The 17,468-nt window shown below is 42.2% G+C and overlaps 1 protein-coding gene across 3 annotated transcripts in view; it reads left to right on the top strand.

Annotated features, from left to right (window-relative positions):
* The window catches only part of RFTN1 (raftlin, lipid raft linker 1), a 200,700-nt gene that overhangs the window by 65,764 nt on the left and 117,468 nt on the right, over positions 1-17,468 (top strand). For all 3 annotated transcript variants that reach the window (XM_028099111.2, XM_028099109.2, XM_028099110.2), the window contains one exon: positions 11,356-11,542. In XM_028099111.2, coding sequence (XP_027954912.2) covers positions 11,356-11,542 — 187 coding nt within the window. The remainder of the gene's footprint in view (positions 1-11,355; positions 11,543-17,468) is intronic.

Here is a 17,468-nt window from a genome sequence, read left to right as displayed (position 1 = left end):
GTCTCTCACGACTTCTCTTTGGCAATCTCAAAGGCCACACTTCCTGGTCGTCCATTTCCATAAATTCTCACTGACAAGTCGGGAAAATCCTTTCCCCTGCCTGGTTAAAGTCTATCTTTCCCTTTTCGTGCCAACTGTTGTTGATAGATGACATTTTTCTGGATGTAGATAAAAAATTCCGCCTCCCTCCCCTACATTTCTTCTCTGTTTTATTCTGGAGAACCTCCCGTGGCCATTTGCTTTCACCTTACCCTTCTACTTAATCTCACTCTCCAGCTTTCCTCCTCCGTCGGAATCCGTGAGAAGGCAGCTGAGAGGGACACACAGGCATGCAGAGACTCCAGACACTATTCGGGACTCCATTTTTATAGTGGGAATCAAAATACCTCTTAAAATTGGCCTCTTCAGGCATCATAGACCCCCATCTCTTCCACAGGCAAAAAATAAACCAGAGAGTGCTGATGACAATTTTGCATGCAAATTGGTTAGCGGAGCCCAGGGCTGCTCAACTTGTGTGTACGATTTTCTATTTCCATGCACCAATTTGGGAGTTTGCGCATGAATGCAGTAATTGTTCATGCAAAGCTGAAAATGCAGGTGTGGAAGCCTTTTTTAGAGTAAGGGAACTGTCTGGCCCGAGTTCTCATTTAACTGAGTTTTGTTGAATCTTTTGCAATGTCATATACGTAAGAGTATTATTTATTAAAATGCATTTCCAATATGTGGAACTTTTTGTAAGCCTTAGGAATGTTTTTGTGACTGTGTCACTGACTATATGGTGTGTCTCCACTACAGCGAGGAAAAGGAGAGTCCACCAAGGTGAATTTGCTGATGTGTCTGGGGCTAGTGCCTTTGAACCAACAAGTGGATTTCCTTTGTGGGTAGAAGTTGTGCTAAGCCCCCAGATGGTGGAATTTATTCTTGTCATAAGATCTTGAAACTATTCTTGCACATGGTGATTTTTTTGTGCTTTCCAGCAGTTTCCATAGTGCGTTATTTTATCATTTTATATATTTTTATATTATATTAACAAATTTAAAAAAATTCTTCGAACTAAAGACTTTATTGATATACTGATATGAAACTCTATTATAGAGTTGAGACCCTTGTGTTAATAACTCAAGGTAAAAAGAAACAGAAGTATTCTCTTGTGGCCTCAGTTAATGCCAGATTGAAGTGTGCACATGCCTTTGGGGCCCCATACTTTTGGGGAAATTTCTTTTTTTTTCCATTTTATGTTGTTTGGGGTTAAGATTTCCAGTCACCTCTTGTATATAACCACTCTCTTTGTCTTGTCATTATTTGGCCATCTCTGCAAGGTGACATTTTTACAAACTTCCTTTGCTTTCGTTGTCATATCAGCATTTGATTTTTCCTCCAGGTCAGAGGTATGGATCCAACTCATTTTTAACATTGGTACTTCATAGTCTGCAGTACGGATGAGCCATGGTGGATTTATAGCCATTCTACTATTGATGGATTTCATCGTGTGCATGTAGGGAAGGAATGAAAATGGCACTTGGCTGCTTCAGACTTGAAAAATGTACCATGTCCCTTCTTGTTCCGAAAGGGCTGATTGCCTGCCTGGCTCTACCGGGGCTGCCCCACATGGGGGGTGGGGAGGACATGTGTGCGAGTGAGGGGCCACGTGGTCTCCAGGGTCAGAATATGTTTGCTGGCTCAGTATACTGCCCATGTCAGGTGCTCCTTTGGTTCCTTTAGCGTCTTTGCATTCAACACATCTGAATGAGAAGCTATCAGAGCAGTCACGCTTCTTAGTTGATTCCTCAGAGCTCCTTGTAAATGTGCATTATTTTTCTGATATGCCTTCTCTGAGAACTTGGCCACAGTGACATTATTTTTTCAGTACTGATGACTTTTGTACAAAGTCTTCAGACTTGATCATAGAAATCCATATAGGGTCCCATTTACATTCTAAACAGTTTCATCTCCATATTGTTTGTACATATTCATTAGTGGCTGGTCTTGGATGCAATCAGTTTATTGTACTCTCAGAATCAAAGAGAACTACCCGGAGTGTCAGCTCTCATGCTATCATGCTCAATTAGGAAAATGGCATAAAATATTGACAACTAGTTTCCCTTCTGACTCGTGCTAAGCTCTCCTTGGGTTTGGTGTGGGCCAGTTTGAATAGAAATTCTGAAGACTTGGTGATCCTTTGTATGTTCTCTTCACTATAAAAAGTATTTTTAAGTGTGTGAAATATTTTATTAATACTCGGAGTTCAGTTTCTAGCCAGTTGCTTTTAATATTTGAATACCCCACTGTGAAATCTAAGCAGTGTGAAGTCTGGTGGTGCTGGAAGAGCTTTCTTGATGAATCCTCGCCTGTGTCTTCTCTGACAAAGTGGACCAGTGAGATGAGCAGTAATGCCATCTTTTGGGTATGATTCATGGGTACAGTCAATGGGAATTATTCAGCTCTCTCCTTACAACTTCTAGACACTGAATTTTTTTACAACGTGATGTGTGTGTGTAATTCAGTGACGGCGGGTGACCCTTTGAAATGACAAGCAAACCAATAACAACCTGACTTCCCCCTTTCCTTCCACCCTTTGCTTTACACACACACACCTGTTGTCACAGCCCTCTGATAGTCTGATGCTTCATAGTCGTTTATGGTCTGGTGGCATGCATCTGCAGAACTCATTTGTTGAGGCATCTGTTGCTTTGCCAAATACTCCATGATTGACCTGTAGAATCCTAGCTTTATATAAACTTAAAGTAGTGCTTTCAGTCTTACTGAGATTTTCCCCTCGAGTTTATCCATGATTTAGATAAGGTGTTGAGAACTGTGTTTTACGAAAGCTGATTGGTGGTTGCCAAAGGCCACAGGGAGAGGAGAATGGGAAGTAACTTGCTTAATGGGAATGGGGTTTCCTTTTGGGCTGAGGAAAATGTCTTAGAAGAGAGGTGATGGTCATACGACCTCATGAATGTACTAAATGCCACTGAATTTTTCACTTTAAAATGGTTGACCAATTAAAAAAAAAAGAATAAGTAATGTTTTAATGGTGTGGTCTCCTGAGCCTGGATAGGCTTTATTATTTTTTTTTAAGCTTCAAAAACATGAATTTATCTGATAAGACGGTGACAGAAATCCGAATTTGGAAAGCCTCAAAATGAGAGTTTTAACTTATTCCACAGATTTAGGAATGACACAGACAGAAGACATTGGTCTGCAAGCATTATTTTAAAAATTGAATTCCTATTACTTACCAATACAATAAAAAAACCCCACATTGAAAAATGATTGATTTTAGCATTTCGCTAAATTGGATCTACTGCAGAGCCCAGGCAGACAGATGTTATAGAAATAGCGGCCTTCAAGGAACTTTCAAAAGAGAGAGAGAGAGAGATTTGGTTGAGCAGTGTCATTATCAGCTTTACCTGTGAGGGAAATGACCCGAGGGAAATGGTGTTGTTCTCTCGTGTTTTGCTCCCTGGTATTGACAGATCCATTAGCAGATGTAATTAGAAAAGCAGAGTCGGACTTTGAATAATTAGGTTAAAATCACACATGATGGCTGAGCCAAATCACAGAAGCTGCTGCGGTTCAGCGTGCCGTCGCCTGCTGTAGAGTGGAGAGAAGTGTGCGGGTGCTGTGCGAACGAGGTTTCCTTCTTGTCCCGGACCCTGGCGCTTTCCCAGTAATAAAGTTTGAGGGGAGCAAAGCCGTCACTTTGGCTCTTCTGCAGATGTCTGAAGGGCTTCGTTTCCAGGGAATAAGTGGGGCTGCAGAATGTTTTTGCTAAACAAAACATAGTCATAGCAAAAACAAAATCTACTTCATCCCAGGAGTGTTAAGAAATGTGTGGTTTTGTGGATGAGGTTTCTTTCCCCGTTTGCATTCCTTTTTTTTTTTTTAACCCCTGGAATAATGGTTTATTTATTTATATGGAGTTATTTTCTGAAAGGAAAACAAAACTCTTATTCCAAAAGATCTTTGGACTCTCATGCCATCCCAAATGCCTTTCCAGCAGTACTTTCTATATTTTTGATTTTTTAGAAATCAAAAGCCTGTTATTGGTCATTGAATGAGGAAAAAAATATTTCCAGGGGATTCAAAATGCAGTTGTATGGCTCTAAACTTTTGGTTCATCTCTACATCAGTGGAGAAGAGAGAATTAGGAAATAGGGGACTGTGTCAAATATGTACAGGTGTATCCTTGAAGGCTGATGTGAACTGTGATGATGTGGGAGTGAACAGGATCACACCCTCTTCATTACATGACCGAGGCTCACACCATGCCTTGACTGTGCTAAGATGAGGGACAGGAAGGAGTAGGGGGCATCCATCCCCCTACATTTATCAAATGCCCCATCCAGACTCTGCAACCTACCAAGTCTTGGCTTTGGGCCATATGGACTTGAAAATCAAATGGGAATTACTTGCCGAATCTAAAGATTAGGAGGGTTTCTATGAGGACCAATGTTACTGAGTTCTTCAAGGTAAGAATTAGAAGTTCTGGCACCACTGGGCCCATGTTCTGTTGGCAGTAACCAGGCTGGAAGGACACAACGCTGCCCCCTTGGCGAGATGGGTCTTTGGTAGTCATTATTCTTCCCATAGTTGTGTCTCTCATTTACTTTATCCATCTGGCCCCTGGGGGTCCCAGTTCCTGGCCTTGTGGTCTGCCCCAGATCCTCTACCAGGTCATGAGATAAGAGCCAGTCCCTGCCCAGGCTGCTGGGAGAGGCCAGCTGGAGAACTGGGCTTTGTATGGCAGTAGGTCCAAGTCCCTATGTGGGAGGAAGACACGGCTCCCTGAGTGGGAGCACAGGGGGTGTCCAGCCTGGTCCCTGGGCTTGAAGACTGATCCCTGGAGATAAAGACTTGGGAGCTTGATGGATTGCAAAGTGAAGAGAGAGGAAAGTGTGATCTTCAGACGGACACTGGGCCCTAACAGGAGTAACTGTTATTGCCTCAGACTGGAGTAACATTGGCTAAGGCAGCATCATCAGTGTCCCCCATCTTCAGAATATAAAGATTTATAATTAGAAATGACTTATAATTAGAAATTTTAACATGATGAGGTGGCTTATGTGGTTCAGTAATGGAATGGAGTCCTAATAAAAGCCCAGGAAGTCAAAGTAACTTCAGATAACTCACACTGTGGTCCTTGTAGCTCTCCGCTAGGAAGAGAGGAACCCATCGTCCCCAGGGACGCTTCTTAAAATACCCGTCTTCTCTCCCACTACCGTGCAGGCGTCTCTTCCCTAGAATGCCCCCGGAGAGCTTCCCACACTTCCAGGGACTGTGAGAGCAGGCAGAATCCTTCCTAGTGCCTGGGATGGGCAGAAGGCTGGGACCTCACAAACGGCAGTGATTTTATTCAGCCGTAGTGGCAGCAAGACTATTTTCTTGCCTCTCTCTCCATCTTTCCACCCACCCACCTGCACCTGTGGTTTGCCCTTATTCCCATTTTGGCTCTAGTTTTAGGGGAACTCTTTGAGTTCACTTTGCAAGCATTTATTATATTATCCGATAGGATTTTTTTTTTTTTAGTTAGAAACTGGATGTTACTCTCCAATTGAATAATGAAATCATTGCATTTTAAAGTTAGAAGCTCCTTTCAGAATTGCTGATCCAAGGTCTTTATTTTATAAACAATGGACCCAAGAGATGGGGTGGGAGTCATATGACTTGCCCAAGATTACATAATGTGTAAACGAAGTCAGGCAAATCTTACAAAACAAAAATAGTAGAGAGGTTATCCTGGTGGGTGGGGTGAGAATTAGACCAAGAGGCTACAACTGGTGTGCCCATCCAAACAGATAAGTCATTCCTTCCTTTATTTTTCCAGTAATAATACTGGGGGATTGGTCAGTTTATAAGAACTAGGGTTTTTCTGAAGGTGAAAGTTCAAACAGAAACAAGAAATTAAGGCCCTTAATCATATTTACAACAAGAGCCTGTTTTTTTTTTATTGCAACAAGATTGTTGAGATTCATTTTTATTTGTTTTTTAACCATGAAGCTAAACTTCCTTTGCCAGCATGCATACCAAAAATTAAAGCCATAAAATTGCTGAGTTTTGACAAGAGATACATCTTTGGATTGTGAGATAAAAATTTTAAAGGTATGATGTTTTATTCAGGAAGCATTTAACTATAAAGTGGTTGACTGACTCATGTTTTTGGTGCACTGATTTGAAAGCCTGGAGCTTAGGGAGTGCGGGTGGAAATGGGGAACGATTCAGTGGCCCAGCACCGTAGTGTCATCACCAGCCTCAGCTGACCTGTGTCCCTGACCAACTCCCCATCCACCACTGCCACCACCACTGACCGTGATAGTTTGGAGCTTCATCGATTCCACACGCATCATCCCATTTGATTTTTACAGCTGCTGTATGATGTTAGTATGTCCATTTTAAACAAGGAAACTGGGCGTTCACGTGCCCAGGATTAACGCCAGTGAGGAATGTAGCTAGAATCCCACATCTTCTCAACGCGTCGACTGCTTTTACTTTTTTATTACAGCATGATGCATAAGGGGGAACAAATCTATAAATGATCAGCATCCCAGGAAAGGCTTATTTTAGTATAGCAGTGAGAGTTTTGAAATACTTGACACATTTACAAACCACTGCACTGTGGAGACTGGCTGAGTGGGTGGTCTCAGAGACGTTGGTTGATTCGCAGATGCTCTTCATGTATACTTTCATCAAAGAGGAGGGTAGCTTAGTGCTGCCTCGTATTTTTAGGTTTGATCGACATCGTGAAATTACCCTCCAAAAAGGGCTTACCCACCTACCAAAAGTCTGTTCAGTTTTGCAAACGAAATAGCCAGTATCGATGCCACACACAGGGACGCTTGTGTGGTTTGGCCACTTTGTAATCTCTTGACAGCAGAGGAAACCTGCCCCTGTGCCCTTGGCACAGCCTACATACAGACCTGTTCCTATCATTTGCCGGGCCCAGGCACAAGAGTGCAAGCGATATTGGGCCTGAGCCAGCACTAGGGTGAAGCAGGTGAGGCAACATAAAAAGACGAGATCAATAAAGTGTTGTGCTAAAGCCATGTTGGAGCTTAAGAAAAAGGAGAAATCAGTAAGATTGATCCCATCTTTATTAAAAGTTTTGGTATTTTGTTCATTATGGACTTTGCATGAATTCTTATTTTTTAACATATTGCCTTACATTGTTATTTATCTTGCTTACTGAGTTTTTGGTGCCCCTTAAATTCTGCTCCTATGACAGTGTCTCCCCGCAGGGTGTCGCGCCCTAGCCTCCATCCTGCCTGGGGCCTGGGGGTGAGCAGTGGGGGCATCGTCCACCCTTGCTGCAGGCCCCCTAAGTGGGCCCGGGGCTGTCAGGGCAGGGAATTCCAGGCTCTGTGTGAGGTTGTGCTGTGGGTGATGGGTAGGTGTATGTCCTTAGGTCCCCGGTTTTCTTCCCCGAGGAGGGGAGGGGAGAGGAGAGTGGCTGGAGGAGGGCCAAAGGAACCCTCTGGAGAATAGTTCCCAGCCTCAGAGTCTCCTGGAGGGCTTATGAAGGTGTAGATCACTCAGATTCTGATTCAGCAGGTCTGAGGGGGGGCCCCATAGTCTCCATTTCTAATGAATTCCTCCATGCTGCTGCCGCTGGTGGACCAAGAAGCACACTTGGAGGATCCCGCTTTAGAGCAGGGGGTCCAGGGTAGGGGCCCCTTACCTGGGTCTAAGGAGGTACTTGGCGTGCATGGGAATTTGGAGGGGCTCAGCATTCTTTACCAGACTTGTCTTTAGATTTTTTTTTTGTCTAGCAGCATATCCATAATGTACCCTTCAAGGGGAAAGACTGCATTCTTTCCTACTTTTCTGGCCAATCTGCTATTTGTCACTGTTATTAATGGAGATTTCCCCAGGATGCCGGACACTGCTTTAGAGTGAATCATTGCTATAGATTTTTTCCCCGTAAATTGCTTGCATGATGTATGGAAATGAGAGCTACAGTATGTGATGTTAAGTAGTATTCTTAAGTAGCCCTAGATTTTATTTTTTAAGTTTGTGTTTTATTTATTTTTAAAATTTTATTTATTTATTTATTTGAGAGAGCGAGTGCGCCCCCACGCACGTGCACCAGCAGCGGGAGGAGCAGAGGGAGAGAGATGAGCAGACTCTGTGCTGAGCTGGCCCCACGCAGGGCTTAATCTCAGGAGCCTGAGATCATGACCTGAGTTGGATGCTTAACCAACTGAGCTACCCAGGTGCCTCAAGAGTTTGTGTTTTAAAATAACACATTATTTTTAAAATACATAAAACACTTTTAAGTAATGTTTTTTTTTTAAAAAGATTTTATTTATTTATTTGAGAGAGAGAGAGAGAGTACATGAGAGGGGGTAAGGTCAGAGGGAGAAGCAGACTCCCTGCTGAGCAGGGAGCCCGATGCGGGACTCGATCCCGGGACTCCAGGATCATGACCTGAGCTGAAGGCAGTCGCTTAACCAACTGAGCCACCCAGGCGCCCTTAAGTAATGTTTTTACATATAAATAAGAAACTTAAAATGTCTCGTAAACCCTCCATCCAGTGACCCCTGTGGATGGAAATAGTACTGCAAATACAAAATAAAAACCACCTTTCCATCCTTCTCTCTAGGCTCTAGCCTTCTCCAATAGGCATGTTTTTGTGATTTCTTTCAGAAAAAAATTTTATTCTCAAAGAGATTATCTATCTTTCTAATTATTATATATTATAAAAGTATATATATATATAAAATTATATATATATATTTATACAAGACTATCATAAACACTGTTAGACACCTTGCCTCTTAACTTAGTAATTTATCTTGGATACATTTCCATCAGCACATAACAGGTTTATCTTAATCTTGTTAAATGGCCCATAGAATTCATCATTGGGTGTCCCAGAGTTTAGCTAGCCAGCCCTCCAGTGAAGAACTATTTGGTTCCAGGTTTTTGCTATATGAACAACCCTGTAGTGAGGATCTTTGTATATCTTGAAAAACATCTATGAGTCCAGCCATAGGCATGACATCCAGTGGCGGGGTTGTTGTACAAGGGGTGTGTGTGTACTTTTAGGTTTGAAGGCTAACACCATATTGTCCTTCCAGAGAAGTTCACCCCCTCAGCCATGAAGAGCATGCCTGTTTCCCCAACATTCTTGCCCGCAATGGGTAGCATAGAAGTAAAAAGAAAACAAAATCTATTATTCCAATAGCAGTAAAAATAAATAGGAATAAAATTGATAAGGTACAATATCTATGTGAAGAAGACTTTAATATGTGCCTGAGGGACCCCAAAGAAGTCTGGAATAAACAAAAATTATGCCTTATATCTGGACAGGAACTTGTGGCATGATGAAAATAGCGTTTCATCCTCAGTTAAGCTATAATTTGAACACGATTCAATAATATCAATGAGATTATTTTTAGAAGGAGGGTTTGATGAACTGGTTTGAAAGACCACTTGGAAAAAAAAATAAGAATAGACAGGAAGATTCAGAAACTAAACAAGAAGATAGGAAGTTTCAGGAAATAGCCTGACCAGATATTAAAACATAACACTAAAATTGTTAATACAGATTAATGGATCACAATCATAAACTTAAATATATTCAGGAATATAATAGATTATAAAATTGGTATCTCAAATTAATGAGGGAAAGGGGATGGAATGTTGAATTCATATTGTATAGATTCCAAATTGGATCAAAGACTCATATCCAAAAAAATGAAATATGTAATAACAGGAGAATTGTTTTATAATCCCAAATCTCTCTGCTATGACACAACACTCAGAAGTCATTGAAGACAAGATTGAGAAATTCAGCTTCATAAAAAAAAAATTCTTCATGATAAAACCCACCTTATGCAAAGTCAAAAGACAATAAATTGGGGAATGATACTGCAATTTCCTAAAGAACTAAATTTCCTAATATATAAAGAGTTTCTACAAACCAATAGAAAAAAGGACCAATAACCCAATAGAAAACTAGGCAAAGATTATGAACAGTTAATAGAAAAGGTGACACGGGTAGTATTTAAACATGAAGTGTTCAATAAGAAAAAATACAAGTTACATAGTAAGAGAAATACACATCACCACTGTAGGAATCATTTTTTCACTATGAGATTAGCCAGGGCATGGAAAAAGGAATACCTTTATACATCACTGATAGGAGGTATATCCCTGCTACTCTGGAAGAAATCTGGCCATATCTGAAAAAATTACAATGCTTTTATCTTTGGCCCAGCACATTCCTAGGTATGGAATTCCTAGGTATGATGTATTGTATGTGCACACGTGTGAAATTATGTAGGAACGATATTTTTCATCAGCATTACTTATAAAAGCAAAAGTTTGAATAATCTATGGTACATCATAAACTGGAATACTGTGTGTCTGTCAGAAGAATGAGAAAAAGCTCTGTGTGGTGCTGTTGAATGGTTTCTAAGAAAAGTATACTGTGAATTGATGAAAATTAGCAAAAAGCCGTATGTGTAACACTGTGCTACCATTTATATAAAAGGGGAGGGAGATATATGGACATTTTTACTTGTATATGAATTCAGCAGTTGTTAACATGTATACAAAAAGTGGATAATACTGATTGCCTCTAGGGAAAAAGTCTGAAGGGGGATAGAGCTGGGATGTACACTTTTAACTGTGTATTTGCTTACACGTTTTGATTTTTGATTCTTGTCTATCCTCAAAAACTTGTTTTAAATCCAAATCTAAAACAATTCAGTAGGTGAAAAATATGTGTTTTGCATAGTTCTAACGTGGAGTTAATTTGGGTGTTTTTTCGGATATTGATTAGCTTTTTGTGTTTTTTTAGGCAGTTGTCTCTTAGTATATTTTGTCTTTCTCTCTCTTTCCTTCCTTCCCTTGCCCTTCCCTCCCTCCCTTGCCGTCCCCTCCCCTTTCCTTCCTCTCTCTCTTTCAGTGATTTTTTTTGTGAATTAAGGAAATTACCCCTTTGTCTTAAGTGTCACAGAAATTTTGTTCCAGTTTGTCTTCTGAAGTTGTCAATGCTGTTTTGCCACCTGGGAATTTTATATTTGCATGCAGTTGTCATTTTTTCCTCCTCCTCCTTCTTTTCTTTCTTTTTTTATTTTTGAGGGGGTGGAAATTACTTTTCCAGTGTGATCTCTGAGAAGATTGACTCTAGGTTTAAAATATCCAATTAGCAACACCTTTGGATGAGTTGAAAAATAATCTGCTGTTTTTTTAAGTTCTCTTTGATGACAGTAGTTAAGACAGGAGTAAACTCATCCTTAGTAAGAAGTGACCCGGAGGTCTGCAAGGGCAAGGGGAGAGAGACTTGGATGGGGGAGGGTGGGCCTTTTTGTTGCATCCCTGATAAACCTCTCCTCTCTCCACCTCCAGCTGAGCTCCCGAGGTCCTCGGCGGTGAGGCTGGCCTCCCTGCACGACCTGCCCGCCCAGCTCCTGGAGCTGTACCAGCAGGGCTTCTCACTGGTGGCCCTGCACCCGTTCGTGCAGCCGACCCATGAGCGGGAGAAGACACCCCTCGAGCACATCTTCAGGGCCATCCTGATCAAGAAAACTGACAGGTAAGTCCTCTGAGATGAACCGTTAGCTTCGCATTATGAGGTGGCTGATGCGTGTTGAATGGAGGAGGGGAAGTGAGAAGACTGGGGGTAGGAAATATATTTGAAATTTTCATGGTGTCCCCAGGACCTCTGCCCTCTGACAGGTAAGGCAAAGTGATAGACAACCAGAGAGAAGTTTCACAGTGTCCTGTGAACTGTCCACACCCGACTGCATGAGTAGAGAGTTCCATATTATATCCTGACCCTCTTTTAATTTACTGGATTGCACTCAATTAGAAAGATGCCTCCTCTGAAGAGGTGTACTCCTAGAATATGCAGCTGGTGAAAGTATCATACTGTTAATCTGAAATGCATGGCTACAAAACACACTATTTTTTTTGAAGGCTATATACAAACTTATTATCTTCCTCCAAACTCCAGAAGTACTTGGATATTTTAAACTTACCGTATGTTCTGTCAGTCACTTGGGAGGAGAAATAAAATCCACTTGAATCAAGTGCTGTGATTGATTTGTCTTCATTTTAATTTTCAAGGCTTTGAGGATGTTTCCAGTATGGCTTGTCCAGTTGAATGCTTATTCTTATATTTTTATTGGGCCTAATTAGGAAAAGAGAGGTGGAGGTTGGTTTCGCAAAAGAAGTAGTATTAATTTTAAGTGATTTAAAAAACAACAACAACGAAGGTGGGATAGTAAGCACGATGTGTTTTTGTGTTTTATTTTGAAATAAAGTCTGGCAAAAAAAATCAGATCCGTCCTTCGGCCAACCATCATGGGAAGAATGACAACTTCCGCTGTAGTTTAAAAAGAGAGAGTACAGAGTGACTGCTTCTCTTTCTCTTTTTTCAAAAGCTACTTTGCCTGGTAGACAGACATCGGGCTCGTGAGCTCACAGGGACACCTGGGTGACTAAGACAGGCTCCTCCTTTCTGGCCAATAGCGTTCATTTCTTCATGGCTGATCAAGCTCTGGGCTCTCGGTCCGAGTCAGCCTGCATTGGAATTTGAAGTGAAAGATGGCGGACATCTTTGCTAACGTCCAGAATTACCATGGTTTTTGTAGAGTGAAACTTTTCTCAAGTCTGTCTTTTTTGAATATTCATTTCTTGATGTGGATTTGCTATATCCAGGTCAATCACCAGAGGAAATTACTGTGGGAGCCACGGTGATTTTAGATTTTATACTGACACACATGGTATGTGTGATTATCATAGGTCACCCGTATGGAGTGCTTACCGTACGCTGGGCTTTCCAGGTATCATTTCATTCTCATAAGCAGCCTTTGAAAGAGGTACTCTTTTTATTTCCATTTGAAAGGTAAGGAAGCTGAGGCCCAGATGTTGACTTGTTTGTCAAGGTCACACAAATGGCAGCAAGCAGAGCTCTGACTGGTCCCAGGCAGGCTGACTCCCATCTGAACCCTGATGTGAAATATTTGCTGTGTTCTTACCCCATGATTCTGTGGACAACCCTTTATGAAAAAAGCGGGGAAGATGTCTTTGGTTTTCAGATGAGGTAGTAATTTCATTATTCCACTTTCCTCCATATTACCACTCAGTAGTCTCAAGTAAGTCAGAATTTCAGAAAAGAAACAAAATAAAACCAACCTGCCGTGTACCTTCCATGTACCTTACGCAAGGCATTCACTGGACATCAGTGTTTCTGCTTCTTTCATCATTTAATTGGACTTGATGTTTGGGGGGGGGTCCACTTTGGTCCCAAGAGTATCCCTCAGTGTAATTCTACTGCAGGTGATGTTAGGATGGGATTTGCCATGTAGTCAGCACATTATAAATGAATTTGACTCTAACTGTGAAGATGTGTTTTTTTTTTTTTTTTTTTGCCAGGGAGTAGCACCTCTCAGACTTTGATACGCCTCCTATGCATCTCCTGGAGATGTTGTTCAAGTGCAGTCTGATTCAGCAGGTCTGTGGTTGGGCCTGGGACTCCGCACTTCAGCACATTCCTAGATGATAGCAATGCTGCTAGTCCATGGATCACACTTAGAGTAGCAAGGGTGAGAGGACCTAATTATCCAGCTCCATGCCTGACACTCACCAGCATTACTGGGGATCGCCCTTTCCCTGCTAGGGAGAGTTTTGAATACTGATAAAGGTGAGAAGGAACAGAGGGCTCCTGGCTGGAGGGCCCGTGTTCTGTGCTGCACCTGGCTGCGAGGGAGTGCTGCAGTGTAAGGGGCACATTAGATTTTTCTGGTACTAAATGATTTGCAAGGCCTGAACTAATTCTCAATGATCTGATCAGATGAGGTGGGTGAGAAATCTTCTCTTAATAAGAACTGTCACTTTTGGGACTAGTCCATAACCAGCTAGCAGTGGAGCTGAAGTGTTCAATAGCGTTTTTTTTTTTTTTTTTTTTTCACTTCCACTGAGGACAGTCTCTGAGTTAATGAACTTACTTTCCAGGAAAGGAAAAGGGGTCAAGCCATTAAGAAGAATGAGACATGAGTGTGCAGGAGGGTTTTCAAGAAAGAGAAGATGGCATTCTCCTTGGGTTTAAGTTCACTCTAGTCTATAGTGCCTGGGGTCTACATTACTGCTGGATGGCTTTAAGGAACGTTCCAAATTCTTAGTAAGCAGATTCAGAGAAAGAAATCCCTTGGATAACTTTGTGCCAAATCTTTGAAGCTGCTCTCACCCCCCACCCTGTTGGCGTTTTTTTTTTTTTTTTTTTTTAAGGAAATTGCTAAAGCTTGTTAATTTGTCGTGGTAACGAGAATGGTGGTTTACCATTCTCATGGCAAAAATGACCAAGAGATTTTCCCCCGCTTCCATTCCCCATTAGCACTGGGTGAGAGGAGCGGTGGTGGGAAGCAGTCATTATACGATATCATTTTAAGGGACAGGCATTTTCTCTCCTAGCAAATGTAGTAACATGTGTTTTTGCATCCTGAGGAAAAGACCTCACACTATTAAAGATAAATAAACAAAAAACAACAGAGCTTTTTTTGTATCGGTAGGGGAGTTTATGTAGTAGAAATGAAACAAGGGAAATATGTGATTAATTTTTAATAAAGATTGTTAAAATGATATTTTTCACAAAGTCTGCCAAAGTTCTGACAGCTGTAGATGCTGTTAAATGAAATGATTTAGCTCTCAAAGAGGAAGTCAATGCCTGGTTAATATTTTCTAACTGGACACTTTTTAGAGTACTATCAGTCCAAATCAAGTTCATTCACAAGAATTACCATGGGATGACAACTTGAAACTTAGATATGAACCTTAATATGTTTGAAAGGTGAACATAAAGTTTTTAGCAAATAACTGGCCTTTGGGATCTGTAGCAAGACCAGGAAAAAGAAGAGAACCATACAAGCTTGCATTCACTCCCTCACTCATTACGTTGCAAACACTTACTGAATTCTACTCTTTGTAAGGTATTTTGCTAGGAGCTCTACTTGGCAGGGAGGTGGAAGGTGCAAGATTCAACTGGACAATGGAACTTGCCTCCTAGATACCTATGATTTAACTGAGAAAATAACCCATGCACCTTATGCCATGGGAAAAGGAGAGGTCACCTCCCCCTGGAAAGGAAACAAAGGAAATGTTTCTGGAGGAAGGAGCTTTTAACTAGGTCCTGATTTCTTTGGGGGCAAAAATAGGAGTAAAGCGCATGAGGCAGGAAGAGTTTATTTAAATCTAAAATGCAGTGTCTCCTGGTGGAGTTTGGATCATTTGAGAGCACCACTGACAGTCGGACTGGTTTATTAATGAGTCACCCCAAAAGCTCTGTGCAATAACATTCCTTTGAGCCCTGTATCATTTTGACGAATTTTACTTAAATCCATGAAAAATTACCTGATCCTTTTTCTCAAAAAATCTGATAACTGTCATTTCATTTTAAGATGTCAGGCCAACCCACACTCCTCAGTACAAATTGTTCTTGATCCTAGGTGTGTTGAATTTACTTGAAAACTGAGGAATGAATAGCTGCATTTGAAATATTTAATGAATAAGTAGGAAGAGAGCTTGTACTTAGCGATTTTTAACAGACAGTATAGTTAGTGCTGTTTCAAATACTCTGAAGTCTAAGTACAGTTAAGTTGTCCTTCATGTTTTTCGGGCAGTTTTCCTTAGAATGAGTTGCCAAAGATCTCAAAACTTGATGGCTAAGAGAAATCACTTATTAGCATGTTACTTCTGCTCTTTCATGAGTGTGGATTTAATTCTAGGCCATTTTATGGTTGTAGGCATGAATACAAAAACGCACTGTGCCACTCCATTTTTCAGCAGTTGTGTTGCCATTGTTCACACGTAGAGCTGGTTCAGGGTGTCTGTGATGTGTTTTTCATCACTAATGGGTTGAAGGTCCCCTGGGATATCACCGTATATGGTACAGGGGACCACAACATCTGTGAACCCTGTGGACATTCATCAGGTGCCCTTTGACCTCGGGTGAGGGGGTGGGGCTCACAGAGGAGCTGCTGCTGATGCAAGGGGTGGGATGCGGAAACCCTTGTGGAAGGTGGAAAATGCATATAATGAAAACTGCTCTTGAAAATCTCTTTACTTGCCCATGAAATGTAATACTGGAGCATTTCTCTCCCTGACCGATGCATGTTTTCCTTCAGGATGAGATCAGATTGGTGTTTCCAGCAATGAACCCCGTGGGGAAGTAAGCTGGTTTGGTTTAGAGTGAGTGTTCCTTAGAATCGCACCTCAGGGGGTGAGGTACTGCACGTGGATAGGCGTTGGTGGGAACCGAGGTGGAGGGAACAGGATTTCCTCGCCTCCTTCCTCACGTCCATCCTGGGACACATCTGCCTGTTGGCTAGAACAACTGGCTCTGTTTTAAGCGGCAAACGGTCCTCTCTTTCAGTGAGATTTGTCTGAGATAAACGTGTGTGGTGTAGCTTCACTATGCAAAGATGACTCTAAAGAGCTCTCAGCTCTCAAGAAACTCATCTACTGGGGAAGGGGGGAGCAGTTGTCAAATATATGTGATGTAAATGATGTGAATGCCCAGCTAAATCTATAGGTCTTGGTTTTCACCTCTGACCCAGAATTTGTTAATGGGGGTGCTTTACAGAAGGAGGCTCCGTGACCCCCTTTTGCTCTGGGTCTAGAATGATGGTAGATTTGAACAGGGAAATCAGTGGTGAGGAGGGTCTCCCAGGCAGGGGAACTGGCCCGGAGGAGCTCAGAGCCCTGAAAAGCAGACCATGGATGGTGTGGGGTGACCGGAGCACAAGTCAGAGGGAAGCAGGGTGAAGAGGCATGAGGTGCCTGGATCGGGAGGCCTCTGACCGCTGGGCTAAGAAGTTTGAATTTATCCTGAGGTCAGTGAGGAGCCATTGCAATATTTTTGTTTTGGAGGAACAGCCCTTAGAAGTGCTGAGTTTTGAAAGCCAAAGAGGGGAGACTAAGAGGAAAGACAGTGGAGGCCAAGGAAACACAGTCAGTGAGGGAGGGAGCCTATGGGTGACTCACGTAGGCTGCAGGGGGAGGTGAAGCAGAGTTGGATGGGAGATGCGACTGATGAGGGGAAACAGTGGATTTAACATTTAGCAGCAAAGGGATAGCGTGAAGGAAGAGGAAGAATCAAAATAGGAGTGCACTTTTGACTCTGACGGCTGGGAAGGCTAACTGGAGGAGGGCAGGAGGGGATGGAGAAGGGCTGTGTCTTGGTGGGGTTTCCCAGAAGCAGATCCTGAGAGGATCATCAAGGAAGAGTTCCCGGGAAGCCTCAGTGGGGACATAGGACAGGAAAGGGAGGAAGGCAGCAAGGGTATGGTGTCAGTCTTGGCCTGATTCCGCGGGGAGCAGTGAGTCCACCTTGAGGCTGGGAACCAGCTTTCACACTCCTGCACCCAGCAGCCATTTGCCACGAGCTGCCTCAGCCACTTCCCAGGTCTAGGGCACATCCCGGCGAGGCATTTCAATAGCCAAGGAAGACCAGGAAGTGTGCA

Source organism: Eumetopias jubatus, unplaced genomic scaffold, assembly GCF_037043125.1.
Source record: "Eumetopias jubatus isolate StellerSeaLion01/CBP00866 unplaced genomic scaffold, mEumJub1_p1.0 scaffold_1, whole genome shotgun sequence".
In the NCBI taxonomy this organism is placed as follows: Eukaryota; Metazoa; Chordata; class Mammalia; order Carnivora; family Otariidae; genus Eumetopias; species Eumetopias jubatus.
The sequence above is the reverse complement of the archived record's forward strand: the minus strand, read 5'-3'. Positions and strand labels throughout refer to the sequence as shown.